This window comes from Astatotilapia calliptera, chromosome 7 (genome assembly GCF_900246225.1).
Source record: "Astatotilapia calliptera chromosome 7, fAstCal1.2, whole genome shotgun sequence".
NCBI classification, from domain to species: Eukaryota; Metazoa; Chordata; class Actinopteri; order Cichliformes; family Cichlidae; genus Astatotilapia; species Astatotilapia calliptera.
The window spans coordinates 19,775,547-19,791,304 of NC_039308.1; the positions used below are offsets into that span (position 1 = coordinate 19,775,547).

Consider the following 15,758-nt stretch of genomic DNA (forward strand, 5'->3'; position numbering starts at 1 on the left):
CAGGGATCATAGAAGGTCCAACTACTGTCTTTTAAACCTTCCCTTTTACTCATGTACAAATACAGCCACCAGCAGGAGAGCACCAAATGATCTAGTTTAGAAAGACCACTGAATGATTTAGTCTATCCTTAATAAGTGGATAGATATTACTTGAACAGGGGAAAAAAAATACATGATGTCTTCATTGTTGTCTCTCTGTTGCCTACTGTGTGTGTCTGACAGAAAGGATCCTTCTATTCTCGATGTTTGTACTTTTACAAGAACTCCTAAATATGTCTTAAAGTTTGCACATATGTTTTTTAGCTGCAAATCCAAAATGAAATATTGACAGTTTTTAAACTCTGCTTTCAAGCCCTGTGTTCATGTCTATAATATCTATTTAAATTAACATAACAAAAAAATTCTCAGTTTTCACCAAAAATACGCTCTTTCCAAAGCAATGGGGAACAGCACATAGAAACAAGTCTTGTTTTAAAATCTCAGCAGCAATAAATCTTATAAAACGTTACCTGTGAATTACAACTAGCTATGCACAACTTTCAAAACGTGTGAAAATATATCAAGACTAAAAAGCAGGGAGTGAAGAACAAATGCATTAAAATTACAAGGAAAGCTGTACCTGGTTTTGATGGTGTAGAGAATGAGCCAAAGCCCTGGGATGCTACACTTCCAGCACCAGTGCTGAAGGTCCCTGTAGGTTTCTGCTCCCCAAAGGAGGACTGTCCAAAGCTGAAGGTCTTGGCACCACTATTACCGAAGAGACTGTTGGTACCTAGAAGACGGACAGGTAAATGTAATTACACAACAATAAAATGATCTGGGTTTATTTGGTTTGTTCTTTGACAAAGTAGTTACCGCTGACTCAGAACAAAGTCTTGAACAAAAATGATGAAAATATTTCTGAACCTGACATAAATCGGCAACTACAGTTCAAATTTTCTAGTTAATCTGCAGTTTTATTACATCTTAGCCTACCTGTCTGACCAGACTGTCCAAACACTCCAGTGGAGGAGGTGGTGCCAAATGGATTCTTGTTGGCAGCGTCCTCGCTTGGTTTGCCTCCTAGGCCGCTGAAAAATCCTCCACCACCAGATGAGACTGCTGTATTGGCTGAACTGGAACCAAAGAGACTCCCAGATGACGGCTGCTGCTGGGAGATAAACATTAATTCAAAAATTTGTCTAGAAGAAAGGGAATTCAAGAAATTTCCCAAAGTTGGTTTAACAAAAAAAAAGAAAAAAGAAAAAAAAAAAAAAAAAGATGGGTCATACCTGTCCAAATCCACTGCCACTGCTAGACTGCTGGCCGAACACCGGGTTGGCAGAAGAGCAGCCAAAACCTGTTTGAGAACAAAAGACAAATTCAATTAACACAGACAAGATCAGATTACTGCATTTGGCCCTTGATGCCAGGCCCATTTTATAGTCATCACTACAGAGTGAAAAGTGGGACCCCCCCCCATAAAGTATGAAATCAGGAATGCCAAGCTGGGACTAACTGCTGAGTTAATGCACTGACATCAGCTGTGGCATTCTCATACTGCTCTGAGAATTTATAGAAGCTTTGGGAATGGCACAACACCCGCCATCCCACTCAGGCTGACAGTACACCACAAATCTTTCCTGCAAGATGATACCATTTCAAACACAAGTGCCACATTTACCACAACATGTGGAGGTCAGCCAGAGCGAGTGTAAAACTTTGCACATCCTCCACTGCCCACTAACCTTACAGACATCACAGTTCATAAGCTGTCAGACAGTGTTAGTATAATCACTGTCAAATGTGACTGAACAGCATGCAGCCGAGAAGCTCTGGTTATTGATCATTTCATCATGTCGGTGACACAGTGTGGTCTCTGTTAGGCGGGTGCGAAATGAGAGAATTTTCAATACCAATTTCTTTCTGACATTTGGTGTCATTTTTCCAATTTATAAAAAGCCACAGAACTTACAGTAGTTTTAAATAAAGATGCCAATGATTTCTTTAAAAGCTCTGAAGTTGATCCAATCACGTCCAGAATCGGACTCACCTGACGGTTGTCCAAAGCTGAATCCTGAAGATGAGGATGTGGTGGTGTTACTCCCAAACACAGATCCCTGTCCAAATCCAGAGCTTTGGCCAAAAGCCTGGTTTGTGCTTTGTGCAAACAGCCCAGTGCCAGTGCTGCTTACTGTGTTAGCACCGCTCGTCCCGAAGGAGAAAGAACTTGCATTGGTAGCAGTAGAAGCACCGAAAAGACTTCCGCCAGTAGTTGCACTACTAGAAGTCGCTCCAAATGCAGACTGTCCAAAAGTAAATCCACTCGATGTTCCAGTGTTGCTTGCAGGCTGGCCGAAGCCACTAACCTGGCCAAACACAGATTTGCCAAAACCAGCTGATGTACCAAACCCAGCTGAGCTGAATCCTGTTGATGCTGGTGCAGAGGAAGCTGGAGGTGCAGCAGGTTGCCCAAACACGTTATTCACAGCAGTCACTGTTGCACTACTAACAACGGTAGAGGTTTGAGTAGCTGCAGCTGGGGCAGCTGTGTTGATAACTGGTGTGACTCCAACAGAACTACTGTCTGTAGTTGCAGGAGCGGGCTGAGTAAAAATGGAGCCTGGCTTGTCAGACGTGGGGATCTGGAATGCTGGTGGAGCTGCCTGAGATACAGGTGCTGCGGTGGCAGCAGTTGAAGAGGGTACAGTAGCAGTGGTAGATGGCTCTGGGGTGGTTTCTGTTGTGGACAGGGCACTGGATGGTGCCGGAGGGTTTACTTCTTTTGGTGCAGTGAAAGTCGAGGGAGGGTCTGGGGTAGGGGCAGGTGCGGCCAAAGCAGGAGCAGGTGTTGACACTGCAGGGGTCTGGGTGGTTGCAGGTGCTGCAGGTTCAGGTATCACAGGACGACTGGTGCTCTCTACTTCAGGTTCACTGGTGGGAGGTTCTTTTATAGGGGGCGAAGCAGGTACTGAAGACTGAGGAACAGCTTTTGGTTCTTCTTGCGTCTCTGGTGCAGCTGCAAGAAGACTACTGAAAGATGAGGCGAAAGCTGAGCTGGCTGAGCTAGACTGTGGAACGGAGAAGGCTGGCTTGGCGTTTGATTCAGGAGGCTTAAACAGACTGCCTGACGGGGTGCCTTCGGACAAGTCTGGTGCTGAAGAATCTTCTCCAGATTTTGGAAGACCTGTTCCAAAACTAAACTGTGTCGCTCCCTTGCCCTTGCCAAGTCCAGTGTCCGCAAATGTAAATGCTGCCACAGCAGGTTTGGTGGAGGAATCTTTAGCTTCTTCTCCTTGGCCCACCCTTAGTCCAGAAAAAATGCCCAGAGTCTCGCCACCAGCTGTCTTTGGAGGCTGTGGCTCTATCCTCAGAGTGGCTGTGGTCGAGGTGGGTTTAGCACCTTCAACTGTTGCGTTTGGAGCCAAAGTGGGAGACCCAGTGCCAAGACCAGGGGAGGTGGACTTTGAGGTAAAGGAGAATGACTCTTCTCCAGCCTGGCCAAACACCATCTTACCATTTCCACCAAAAGAGAATTTACTTGCATCTTTCACTGGAGAAACAGGAGAAAGAAAAACAGAAATAATGTGCATCAGTAATCTCACAGCTCCTACATCTATCCTAACAAGCTGCTATATCATTTGTACCTTGTGGCATTCCAGCTCCTGGTGTAACTGAAGCAAAACTGAAGCTTGAGGACCTGAAAAAAAAACAAAAAACAAAACCACCATTTAAGTTTAAATGCAGCAACAGTGAGATGCTCATTATATTTTGTAACAAGACATATTTACGTGTGAAAAATGCTGGATTAACCAGCCAATCTCAGCAATACAGCCATGTAAACACTTGCTCACCTATTAGGCTAGATTTGGATTACATTAGAGAACTCTTTCAGTACACAACTTATGATTTTGCTCCAGGAGCTATTACCACCCAGTCAAGCATAGTTGTAAGCTGATGGAAAGCTTTAGTAAGCGGGCCCAAATCCTTTGTGAGAGGATGCATTTCATATACACCCCCGAGTGCAGGTTACAAAATAAGTTGGCCTTTAGAGGAATGTGTCTTAAAACATTTTCTATTATAGTGTCTTTTTATGACAAAAATAATGATTTAGTCTTAATAAGTGGATAGATATTACTTGAACAAAAATAATCACAAACATAGTGTATAATCTATAAAATACTGCTGGGCCATTAAAAATATATTATATTTATAAACATCAACTCACACTGAATTGAAAGAAAAACCCTTGCTGCTGGTTTGCTCAGCTGAGCTAGGAGTAGCAACAGAAGCATCAGTTTTGGACGGCTGACCTGAAAGAAAAAGTTTATAGTCAATGTCAGGATTTTACAGTGTGTGTGTGTGTGTGTGTGTGTGTGTGTGTGTGTGTGTGTAACAGTGCTTACCAAAAACAAAACTGCTCTGTGGGATGGTTGTAGTCTCTGCAGGCATTTTTTGGACACCCTGGACAGGATTCTGCCGAGACAGTTTTAAATACATGTATGAAATTAATATTACAGCCTAACTGTTAACCTTACAGAAAAACAACACTACTATGATGCATTCACGATTTAAAAAATATAACACACAGGATTGTTTCAGGTGAAAGCTCAAGTCCACTAAGACATAAACTTAAGGCAGATATAGAGAAAAAAACAAAACAAATGTCTATAGGTAATCGTGCAGCACATGAACTTGGAGCTACACAAGAACAGGATTTCTGCGAGGAGTACCCCTGTCACCCAACTGTAATTTGTAACATCAACATGGGTGGGAGGTGGGACATTTCTCACCCATCTTGATAATGGTCTTCACAGGAAAAACTGTCAGCAAACTGTGAATTCTCACATGCTGAATGTTCTTGAAAGTTGTGAGAAGACGAACATAAAGCTATGAATATACCTTTATAATAACTTTTACTATTTAGCACGTGGACACATAAAAATATACTGAAGACATTTGTTTGTGGTGGCACTCCTTGGAAAAGTACAAAACCACATGAAAGGTAAAGTTTTTTTACATGATTTTTTTTTCAATTTAAAGTTTTTATTTATTCCTTAAAATATAGATAAAAATGGTTTCAAATATTTCACATGCAAGTCAACTGAGATTTGTGTTGTGAAGATTATTTAATTTGAATTAATATGTCACCCAAGTAACAGTAACAAGAAAGTCAAAGACAAAATGACAGGTTGGTGAGTGATGGATTTACTCACCCGTTTGGCCTGACTGGAAGAAACTGTTGCAAAGACCTGAGATCCTGGATCTGGTACCGAGGAGCTGGGGACATCAACACAACCATAAGAGGGCACAGTTTTCACATGGCACAAAAATATTTTTAAATTTACATTATTTAGTGGTATGTTTATGGCAAGGGTCCCTCGCAGCAGCCTTTACCATATCTCTTGCCTGGTCACCCAGTTAAGCTATAGTATCACCCTCATATTACTGACTATGTTAGTGATTATTAAAATAAGAATACATCAAAAATGTTTCAACTACATGTTGATCAAGTACATCCAAGTGTCCCACACCTATGTCTAAATATCTGCTAATCTTTAAGGAATTGGTTATTAACTGATTTTCTAACTGATTCTTTTTAATAGCTACAAATAATAAGTCTTAGGTAATGCCAGTAATCTCGTTTACAGTTATACAGAGGAATAGTTTGTAACACTGACCAAAAATAAAAACAAATAGACTTCTACTTGGGGTTTACTATCTTATTTGGAAGCTATAGTCTTGCCGTATTTGTAGTTTACCCTTGACACATTTTATCTGCTTTCCCTCAATTGCCTTTAAAGGAGTGGGGGTGAGAAGGTGAGAAGTGACCTTCGTTTTAGGTTTTACCTGATGTTGGAAGGAACCACCACAGGAGTCCCCTTGTCTTTGAACTCCTGAACATTGACCACCTGAGGAACAGTCTTCAAGGTGGACTCTGTCAGTGAAGTATTGATCACAGCTGGAATATAAACACATGCATATTAGAGCAATTCACAGCTGGAAAAAAAGGTACCAGATGAGACAGAAGCAATCAAACTGAATGTCTCCAGGTTTATTTAAGCCTGCTCTGTTTACATGGAAACATTTTAGCAAATTACTCTCAGGCAGGATGTGGTAATGAGCTAACAGTTACATATTATCTGTTCTTTAAGTCTTTGTCTCCCCCTGGTGAATTACTGAGGGAATAACAAAACAATATTTAAAAGATCCCCAAATGCCCACTGTAGCTAAAAACAAATGTGCACATCTTCCTCATTGTTTAAAAACAAATAAATACATTTTGACTGCTGCACAATGTTACTTACCCAACTGACTGGCCATCTGTCTGCGTAAAGCAGCATTGGCTGCAGCCTGCTGGGCAGAGATGGTGATGGGTGCGGTCCTCTCGGTTGGTGGAGCTCCATGCTTGACTGTCTTTGTGGCGAGAGCCGTGCTCTCAGCCCCGCTGAGGTTGATCTTATTTGTTGGAACTGGAATATTAATGCAGTAATCAATATCTACAAAAAATATCCACATCTAAGACTAGCGACATTACTTTATGTTCAGTAAAATATGGCATTATAACTTGAAGTCATTTATGATTCATGAATGCATCCTCGTAATTTTTTATGAACAGCAACAGTTGGTATAATTTACTTACTGGGGCTGGCAATAGGGCTGAGTCCAAAGCCCATACCCTGTCCTGACTGAATTTTAGATAAAGGGGTGGACTGGATGGCTCCGAAGCCCGGCTGGATAGAGGGGGTCCTCACAACGGTTGGGTGGCGGGGGGTGGACAATGTTGGAGGTATGGAGGACATGGGAGGGGGCCGTGTCTGCAGCTCCTCTTCTTCCTGCTCCAAGTGAGGCGGGTGAGGCTCCAGGGACTGGGACAGGGAAGATGTTGAACTCGCGTCATCCAAGTCCTCGTAGTATTTAGGTGAAAGGAAGGCTGAGCGAGATAGGTTGGCTGAAACAGAAAAATGAATAAATACATTTCAATTCCAATATGTGAGGTGCTGCTGCATTCCACAGTATGAGCATCAGCATAGGGATTTCAATATTAATATCACTGAAATGAAGCGGGTGTTGAATTTGGCATTTGCAGTTGTGAGGAAAAAGCTACTGTCGACATGAAATTAGCACTCACATTTACTATGATTTATTATGAAACACACTAAGAGGGCTTGATTAACATCCCTTTACTTTAAAATCAGGCTTTTTGTATACTTTTTCAAAAGGCGAAATCCACAATCATTTGAACATTTAGGATAAAACTTTCATGTAACCATAAATTTCTAGTACCTGGTGCAGTTGAGCGGACAGGAGGCATCTGTCCCTTTGAGAGAAAGTTGCGCAGCTGGGACTGTTTAACTGGTGATATCTTGACAGCTGCAGAGACATCATACATACTGAAATATACTGAAAAATATACTGAAATGATTAAATATATCCTGTGCTGTTTTTATGCAGACGGTAGGGAAAAAAAATCAATACCTGGAGATTTGGTCTTAGAAGGGGTAGGGTCCAGCCTGGTTTTCAGGAGAGCATCTCTTAAAGTCTCAAGGTCATTTTCCAAACTAATAACAACACAAAAACATGGTGTTTTTATCCAATAGGAGCAAATGGAAGCATGTGAACATCCATACATTATAAGGAATGCTGCTTGGAACCATTCTTTACCATACATGATGTTTAAGCTGACTAAAACCCTTTTTAATAACTTAAAAACTGACTTATAAACCATAGATAATGGTTAACTTAAAACTTAAGTCTTTCCTTAAACTACCGCACATAACTAACTCCTAATATCCTCTTAAATCCCTGTTTTTTCCCCCCACATTCTGCAGCCAGGCCTTACCTAGCTGTCGTTGCTGTCACAGGACTTCTAGCAGGAGTGGTTGTTTTGCTGTAGAGGCGTAGTGAATTGAGCTCCTTAACCAGCTGGTCCAGTCTGTTCTTCTGCTGGTTGATGATGTACAGATTGTTGGACAGTGTAGTGAACAGACCCTCACGTCCAGGCACAACCATGTGTCTGTAAAGAGATTTATTTAATAACAAATTATACTCCATCCAATTTTTTATTCTCTCTTTCTATCCAACACACAAACTGCTGGTGGGATTATCTGCCATTTTCTTTAAAACTCACTTCTGCTTTTTCTTCTTCTCCAAGTGTTTCTCCCATTCCACATCCAAGACATCATTAACATCCTCCACAGTGAACATAACATACTGGTATAGCCTTCGAATCTCCTGAATTAAAAAAAAAAAAAAAAAAAAAGATCAAATATACACGATGAAGGAGATTATTTTTATAAGAATATGTAAAACCTTAAAACTGTCAATTCATGCAAACGATTTGGGGGTAATCTGTCATTTTATTTCTCACCTTGAGCTGTTCCTCACTGCGTGGGTCCAGAGGCTTTTTGTAAAGTAGCTGTCTGTAATTTCTGTCTTTGCTCAGTTCACTCTGGGTCTTGGCTTCTTCTGCCCCAGCAAAGCCTTCCAGTAGCGAAGTTTTCAGTGTGCCAATGTCACCATGGAGTGACTAAAGATTACAGACACACACACACAAAAAGGCTTGAAAGGAGGTTTTAAATGATTTATCAACCTAGAGTGACACCATCTTCCAAACACTGCTTCAGACAGGACTCTAAAGTCACAGTGGTTGAAGTCTTATGGTTGCAGAATTTAAGGTTGTTCGAAATGATTTTTACTGGCTTTCTCAACATCAAATGTTAAAAGGAAGAAGAGCAGTCTGTGAACAGGACTCAGCGTTTCAATCATTGTCTTACCTCTGTAGTTTCCTTGATTTCCAGGGTGAAAATATGGAGGTCTTCCGACTCTTTCCTCAACTCCTTCATTTCCTCATCAGCACCAACCTTAAAGTCAGCTTTTGCACTTCGTGCCTTAAGGTCATCCAATTCCTTCTGGAAGTGTGCGATCTGATGGCAAGTCAGAGACATGTTTAGTAATGTTCTGCCAGACACCACATGTGGTGTCCTGAATAAAGTCCACTACCTTTTCGTAAATCCTACAACTTTGTATGTCAAGTCTTTGAAACTAGTTACCAACTAGACACCTGCACCATTAAAGCTGGTGATATAACTTTTCAACTAATGTACCTATGCCTATTGCTCTATTTATCGAAACACATTATTGCACATAATTAATCTGATGTATCCTTATAAAATAATGACATTAATATGTACTTGTTTGTTATCTTTTGTCCCTCCATATAACATTAATGTGAATAATAAGAAGGTACTTTATTGATCCCAAATGTTGGGAAATTACTGTGTTATAGCACCCGAAACACAAGAAACAACTTAGCTCAATTAAACAAATAATGTATTCATTTCTTCTTTTTCTTCAAGCTGCTTTACAGGTTCATACAGCAGATGATCTGCCTCCATTTAACCCTGTCCCTAGCATGTGACTCTGTCCCACCAACGCTCTGGATGCCCTGGATCTAGGGCTGTGCGATATGACCGAAATCTCATATCCCGGTATAAGAATTCTATCGTCCGATAACGATATAAATCACAGAAATTTAACATTTTCTGTAAATTCTGTGAATCTCGGGCGGCTCGTCTTGCAGGAAGTGTTTCCAGCTGCGCGTCATGTAGCTGGAGTCAAGTGTTTTAACCGATGCATGAAACTATACATTTTTAGACACAAGTTGTAACAGCCGCCGTTTTCTTTGTGAGTATTTATTACACAGCGTGCTGCGGGGAAAAGCCTGTTCTAACATTCGAGTCTAAGGTTTATTTTTTAGCACCTGGTGGCTCTTTTTTAATTCTCATCCGTAAATAATCTGCTCTTTCACGTGATTCAGTTTATTTTGAAAAGTCTCAACAGGATCTTGAGCTTTATTGTGAAAGGTTTATGTGGAACAAACAAGCGGACACGCGATGCTGTTACCGTCGTTGTTGTAGTGTGGTTATATTAAATAAGAGAAAGAGAGAACTTTAAGAAATTAATATAGCCACTACAGTGACCATCAAAACGATGAAAAAATATTGCCGTAAACAGTTTATTTTGCGACAGCACGAAACAAACGATAGCGTAAAATGAAACGATAGACGTTTCTATATCGTCATCCAATATATATCATTATATTGAACAGCCCTAACTGGATCTATAACGCTCCTCTGAGGACTTTTCCTCCTGCCTGGCAGCTCTGTCTTCAACATCATTTGAGATGCTTTGGACATGTGCAGAGGTGAGATAGTGGATATACTGGACAGTTTTGTCAGTAACACATTCAACCTGAATTGTCCCCCCTAACACTCATTTCTAATCCTCTTCCTCCTGGTTACTCACAGTGAAAATCATAGCACCTTCAACTCTGCTCAGTCGCATTTATTTATTATGTATTTGGTATAATTATATTGTAGTATTATATGTTCTCTATATAATTTATTTGTTAGTTTATATAATTAAAAAGCATTCTGATTGAGGTCCACACTTGATATGGTGCATTTCATCTTATCACTTTCTTTTCTCTACAAGCTCAAGAACCCATATATTAGAGATTTAAAGCATTCACACGACAAAACCCAGCATTTCTTCCCCGACAAACCACTGCTACATGGCACGACAGTACATGATATGTCTCACCTCCTCCAATATGCCAGCCATGATGGGATCAGAGTCTTTCCTTTGCTGTAGCTGTTTCTCCAGGGCCTTCACACTGACACCGGCCTGCTTTTTCATGAAAAGTATATCAAAAGTTACTTTTCACTGTCAGCAACAAACACAAAAAACAGTCTGAACTAAAAAAAATATATCAAAATGCCTGTCATCTGATATTACTTTTAATCTGTCTGTTTCACTTTGTTTTAGTTGAAGTCTGTTGCCAGTAGCAACCAGTGACTGCACAGTTAAACAGAAGTTTGTTTTGTGTTACTTTATTTAGGATTTGTGAATATATTTTTTGCTGCAATTAGTTAATTGCTTACGTATCCAGGGCTCTATATGACAACACCTCCTTTGGGAGTGACCAAATTTAACACCAATCATCATGATTTTATGTCATTGGTGAATTGTGATTAAAAGGTTGTTTTTTTTAATCTATCGAAAAAGTCTACCACATCACTGAAAGAAACCTATTTGATATAAGAACAGTAAACTTTCTTCGCAGCAAAGAGATCAGACCTGTGGAGCCTGGGTACGGGTCTGGACAGCAGGAGAAGGTTTCTGGACAACTGCTGGAGAGACACTGGTTTGAACTGGATGCACTGGAGCTGATACACATTTGGAACAACAGACAACATGCATTTGCAATTAAGATTCCAAGAGGACCTTTGTAAGAAAAACTACAACATAAATTTAATTACATTAAATACAACACCTTTCTTACCTAAAATAGCTGGTGGTTTGCTGGCCAAAGAAGGAGGGGCAGTTAAACTACTGGAAGTCGTGGCAACCGTTTTGGACAGTGGGGAGTTAAAGGAGAAAGGAGGTTGTGTAGTCTCCACTGTTGAAAATCTTTGGAAAAAGCAGACCAATTTTTAAACATTTAGACAAAAATCGACATCTTAGGACTAATACTATGAAAAACACGTGATAGTTCAGTACCTGTCATTTAGATTCAGTTTCACTGCAGACTGGGACGCAGGGGTGGCAAGACTCTGAGGAGTTAGAGCTGGTGCTGCTGATGGTTTAGCAAGACTCTGAGGAGTTAGAGCTGGTGCTGCTGATGGTTTGACAGAAAGGTTGTTGAAAGAAAAAGCTGAAGGTGCAGAGGGAGTGTCAGAGGGAGGTTTCGAAGCAAAAGAGAAGCCGGATGACCCTGAGCCAAAAGGTGCAGAACCCCCCAGGGAGAAAGCTGAAGGGCCTGAAGTGGAGCAGGTAGTTGGGATGGAGAAAGTGAAGCCTGATGCTGCTGATGACACAGGAGCTTTTGGAACAATGCTGAACGGTGCAGCGGCAGAAGAAGTAGCAGGGGATGGAGAACTGGAAGCAGCTGCTGGAGTAAGACCAAGGCTTGGAAATGCTGCTGGGGCAGATGGGATTGAGGCAGCAATTTTGGGTGGTTGGGTTGCTAAAGAGCCTGTGAAAGAACATAAACAAACAAACAAAGATTACTTTTATTTGATCTCATCACATTTAAAGCAGTGTGAGTTTTGTCTACAAGCACAAGCTACTAGTTTAAAAAAAAAAAGTAGAAAGGTGAAAAAACATTTTTAAAATCACATTTCTGACAGTTTTTAAAGGTATCTGCAGAAATGACCCCTTTATGAGTGAACCTGACTGAACCAAAAAAGAAAAAGCTGTTCATAGAATAGAAGGCACTTGAGAATGTAGTAAAAGCTCACTGCATGGTAAAAACAGTTGGTCACATTTAACAAATGTCAGTGAACAACATGTGAAAAACAACCAAAAAAATTAGAGAAATAAACTCTTTACTAAATATTACTAGAACCAATAATGCACTACACGGCTGCTATATTAGGTACAGCCTGATAATCCAGGGTAGGACCTTTTTTGCCATTAAAATTACTTTGATTTTTTTTTTTTAGAAAAGGATGCCAGAAAAATTCCTCAGATTTTGGCCCATATTATTAAAATGACCAAAAAATAATAATAATAATAATCACACAGTTGCAGCAGATTTGTCAAATCATGATGCAAACCCTCCACATCCAGATGGTGCAATACTGGACTGAGTCACTCCTGGTGACTGTCGATTCCATTTGAGTACATGAACTCAAGAGATCGGATGAAATAAGGTGGAGATTATCTGAGTTTTGTCACATGGAACTTTGTTTGCTGGAAGCAGCCAGCAGATGATGGCTGTACTGTGGTAATAAAGAGATAAACTGGGTTGAGAATAGGGCTGTCCCAAACGATTATTTTGATAGTCGACGAGTCACCCATTATTTTTGCGATTAGTCAACTAATCAGATCATCATCCATTGAACGTAAAACGTACAGCTTATTGCACCAGCAGCATCTGCTCTTATATAACTATCATTAGCTTACAGCTTTAAGTGTTTAAGGTATGTGGTAACTAAAAATAAAGACAAGATGATAGTTTATTAAATGTAAATGAAATTTGCAGATTGTTTCGGTGGAGTTTAATAAACTCAGCCGTCTGCTCCTTGCTATCTAAAATATAACAGGACACCGGAGTAAATTCTCGAGCATCTCACACTTCTGATAATCAGTTGTCTGCTTGACGTTTATTCAGCTGTGTAAAAACTATAACATTGATCTCAGCCAAACCGATTTACTCAGGAACAAATACTGAAAAAAGCCAAACACTAACATTTTTAAGTTATCTAAGTGACTTATATATCATGTTTAACCTGAGTAGCGAAAGACGGCGGTGGGTTTGAAAACAATCTGCCGGGAGTCCGGTGTTCTCACGGGCTCTAGTGAGCCTTGCCCCCGGCTAGCTATCGAGCTAGTGGGTAACAGACGTCTCTGAAAATGTCGGAGCGCTTTTGAAAATATGTGTCTTGATAAACTGAGCAGATATTTCAAGTTTACACAGCTACATTAACATAAAATATGTTAAACGTTTATTTTGTGACCAGAAAGAATAATAAGAGTAATATTAAAACTAAGTAGCTGCCGCCATTGTTGGAAACTGAGCTGGGCTGCGCTATGAATTCTGGGACACAGTTTCTTCTCCTCCGGGGTTTAACGGCAGCTGGCATCCTTGTACATGCAGTGCTGCCATCTTCTGTTTCAGTCCGTTATTACACTCTTAAATCCTACTACTTATTCCTGCGTCTTTTGGGATCTTACAAAGCTTCAAACGACGCATCGACTATTAAATTAGTCGTCGACGATTTTGATAGTCGACGTAATCGTGACTAGTCGACTAATCGTGGCAGCCCTAGTTGAGAACTACTCAAATTCCAACACTCCCATCTTAACATTGGAGCAAAACTTAAGACTAAGACAACATTTTTTCCAATCTTTTATTGTCCTATTTTGGCGAGTCTGTGTGAATTGTAGGCTCAGTATCTCAGCTGACAGGGCTTTGAAAGCGCCATGACCTTCTACTGCTGTAGTCTATCTGCGTCAAGGTTCAACATGTGCATTCAGAGATGCTCTTCTGCATATTTTTGGTTATAATAAGCAGTTATTGCTGCTTTCCTATCAGCTCGCAGTAGTTTAGCCATTCTCCTCCAACCTCTGGTATCAACAAGGCATTTTCACCCAGACAACTGGTGCTCATTTTGCCTTTTTTTGCATCATCTGGGAGACGGTTGTGTGTCAAAATCCCAGTAGAGCAGCAGTTTCTGAAAAACTCAGACCAGCCCGACACGCATCAACAACCATGCCCTGTTCAAAGTCACTGAAATCACTTTTTCTGCCTCATTCTGATGCTCAATATGTCTACATGCCTAAATGCACAGAGTTGCTGCCATGACTTGTGTTCGGTTGCTTTTTAAATGGTTGTATGAACACAGTTTACAGCTATCAAACATTTAAAGACATAAAGAAGACATCAAAATTAACAAGAGGGATATATTCAGAAAATCTGCTTCCTTAAAGATTAAGTCAGTCATTTTGTTTAGTTTATTTAACATAAAAAAAGAATGCAGTACTCACAAATGTACTTTGATTAGTGTGTAATTATGTCTTCCAACAAACGGGTGCATTCTCATAAACTTCGAATTAATCCATCAAAATACATAGGAGTGGTTTGTGGAAGTCTCTGTGTTCCCTGACATTTTGAATACAGTGGCTGAGCTGTACATAGAGACAAATCTATGTGCATTTCAGCCACATACACAGCACGCTATAAGTTACTTTAATTTAAAAAAACAAAAAAAAACAGCACAAATAGTCACTTCAAATCCCCAAAGGAGGAGCTGTAACAATTCAAACACTATGCAATCAATACATTATCAATACATTAGGACATTGAAGAAATATTTTAGGCAAACACGGTTCCAATTCACAGGTTTTCTTACCAGGTTTGGGAAGTCTTTCCCCTTCCAAGGCCAGATTAGAAGGAGCCACGACTAGCTGCTTAACCCCTGGATTGAGGTTGAGTAGAGCAAATGGACAAAGTAATCCCTCAGTGGAAAGCATTAGCATTGTGGGCGCTGGGGGCAAGGTCTTCTCATCAGCTTTATGGGAGTGGAAAGATTGGATATAAACAAAGTCAGACACTGAGCAGTTCTCCACACAATATATTTAAAAGTTTTAAGAACATTTGAGTACTAAGACAGTAGGTTCACGCTATAGTTGTCTGACTAAAGTTGGAGCTTTACGCCCTCTAGTGGTTAAAAAAAAGTATCCAGTCTTCATTTCAAAAAGATACTCCAGTCAGTTACAGAGACAACTGTCCTAATATTTGTAATTCGGTAAAAGAGTAAGATGCCTTTCTCTTCTCGCCAAACCCTGAAACATTTTCTGCTCCTCACACCCACTTTCTTGCCCTTTCCAAAGCCTCGCAGTATGCTGTGGGCTGCAGAGAAAATGGCAAATCATGTCTAAACCACCATTCAAATAACGAAACTGACTATTCACGACACAAATTAAAGATGCATTAGTCAGAGTTGATACTAGTCATTTCAGAAATGCCAACAAAGTACACTGAACACACAGTCCTCTTTGTTTTCTCTATGACCACGTTTTATATCTAAAAATACTGTATTTATCAAGTATAACTGTTCATGAGTGCATGAAAAAGTGTTGCTTTTTCTGACCGCGTCATTAATATCCACCGACTTTGCACCTATTTGACCCATGAGCTACATGCATGATAATCAGTGTCAATGTACACACACAAATACACACCCACACTGACAAATAAAATGCCAAGA

General features: G+C 40.3%; 1 protein-coding gene across 7 annotated transcripts in view; it reads right to left on the minus strand.

Annotated features, from left to right (window-relative positions):
* Window positions 1-15,758, minus strand: part of nup214 (nucleoporin 214) — a 32,365-nt gene that overhangs the window by 8,455 nt on the left and 8,152 nt on the right. For 2 of the 7 annotated variants that reach the window (XM_026173656.1, XM_026173653.1), the window contains exons 11-32: window positions 14,901-15,059; window positions 11,545-12,019; window positions 11,327-11,454; window positions 11,122-11,210; window positions 10,585-10,668; window positions 8,757-8,906; window positions 8,351-8,509; window positions 8,111-8,214; window positions 7,823-7,996; window positions 7,459-7,541; window positions 7,267-7,353; window positions 6,623-6,931; window positions 6,288-6,452; window positions 5,830-5,941; window positions 5,196-5,259; window positions 4,386-4,455; window positions 4,208-4,292; window positions 3,627-3,679; window positions 2,033-3,532; window positions 1,272-1,339; window positions 976-1,150; window positions 620-772 (exon numbers count right to left, since the gene is read on the minus strand). In XM_026173656.1, coding sequence (XP_026029441.1) covers window positions 620-772; window positions 976-1,150; window positions 1,272-1,339; window positions 2,033-3,532; window positions 3,627-3,679; window positions 4,208-4,292; window positions 4,386-4,455; window positions 5,196-5,259; window positions 5,830-5,941; window positions 6,288-6,452; window positions 6,623-6,931; window positions 7,267-7,353; window positions 7,459-7,541; window positions 7,823-7,996; window positions 8,111-8,214; window positions 8,351-8,509; window positions 8,757-8,906; window positions 10,585-10,668; window positions 11,122-11,210; window positions 11,327-11,454; window positions 11,545-12,019; window positions 14,901-15,059 — 4,446 coding nt within the window. Of the gene's footprint in view, window positions 1-619; window positions 773-975; window positions 1,151-1,271; window positions 1,340-2,032; window positions 3,533-3,626; window positions 3,680-4,207; window positions 4,293-4,385; window positions 4,456-5,195; window positions 5,260-5,829; window positions 5,942-6,287; window positions 6,453-6,622; window positions 6,932-7,266; window positions 7,354-7,458; window positions 7,542-7,822; window positions 7,997-8,110; window positions 8,215-8,350; window positions 8,510-8,756; window positions 8,907-10,584; window positions 10,672-11,121; window positions 11,211-11,326; window positions 11,455-11,544; window positions 12,020-14,900; window positions 15,060-15,758 lie in introns of all 7 variants that reach the window. The other 5 variants (XM_026173655.1, XM_026173652.1, XM_026173654.1 and 2 more) reach the window with 3 other exon arrangements.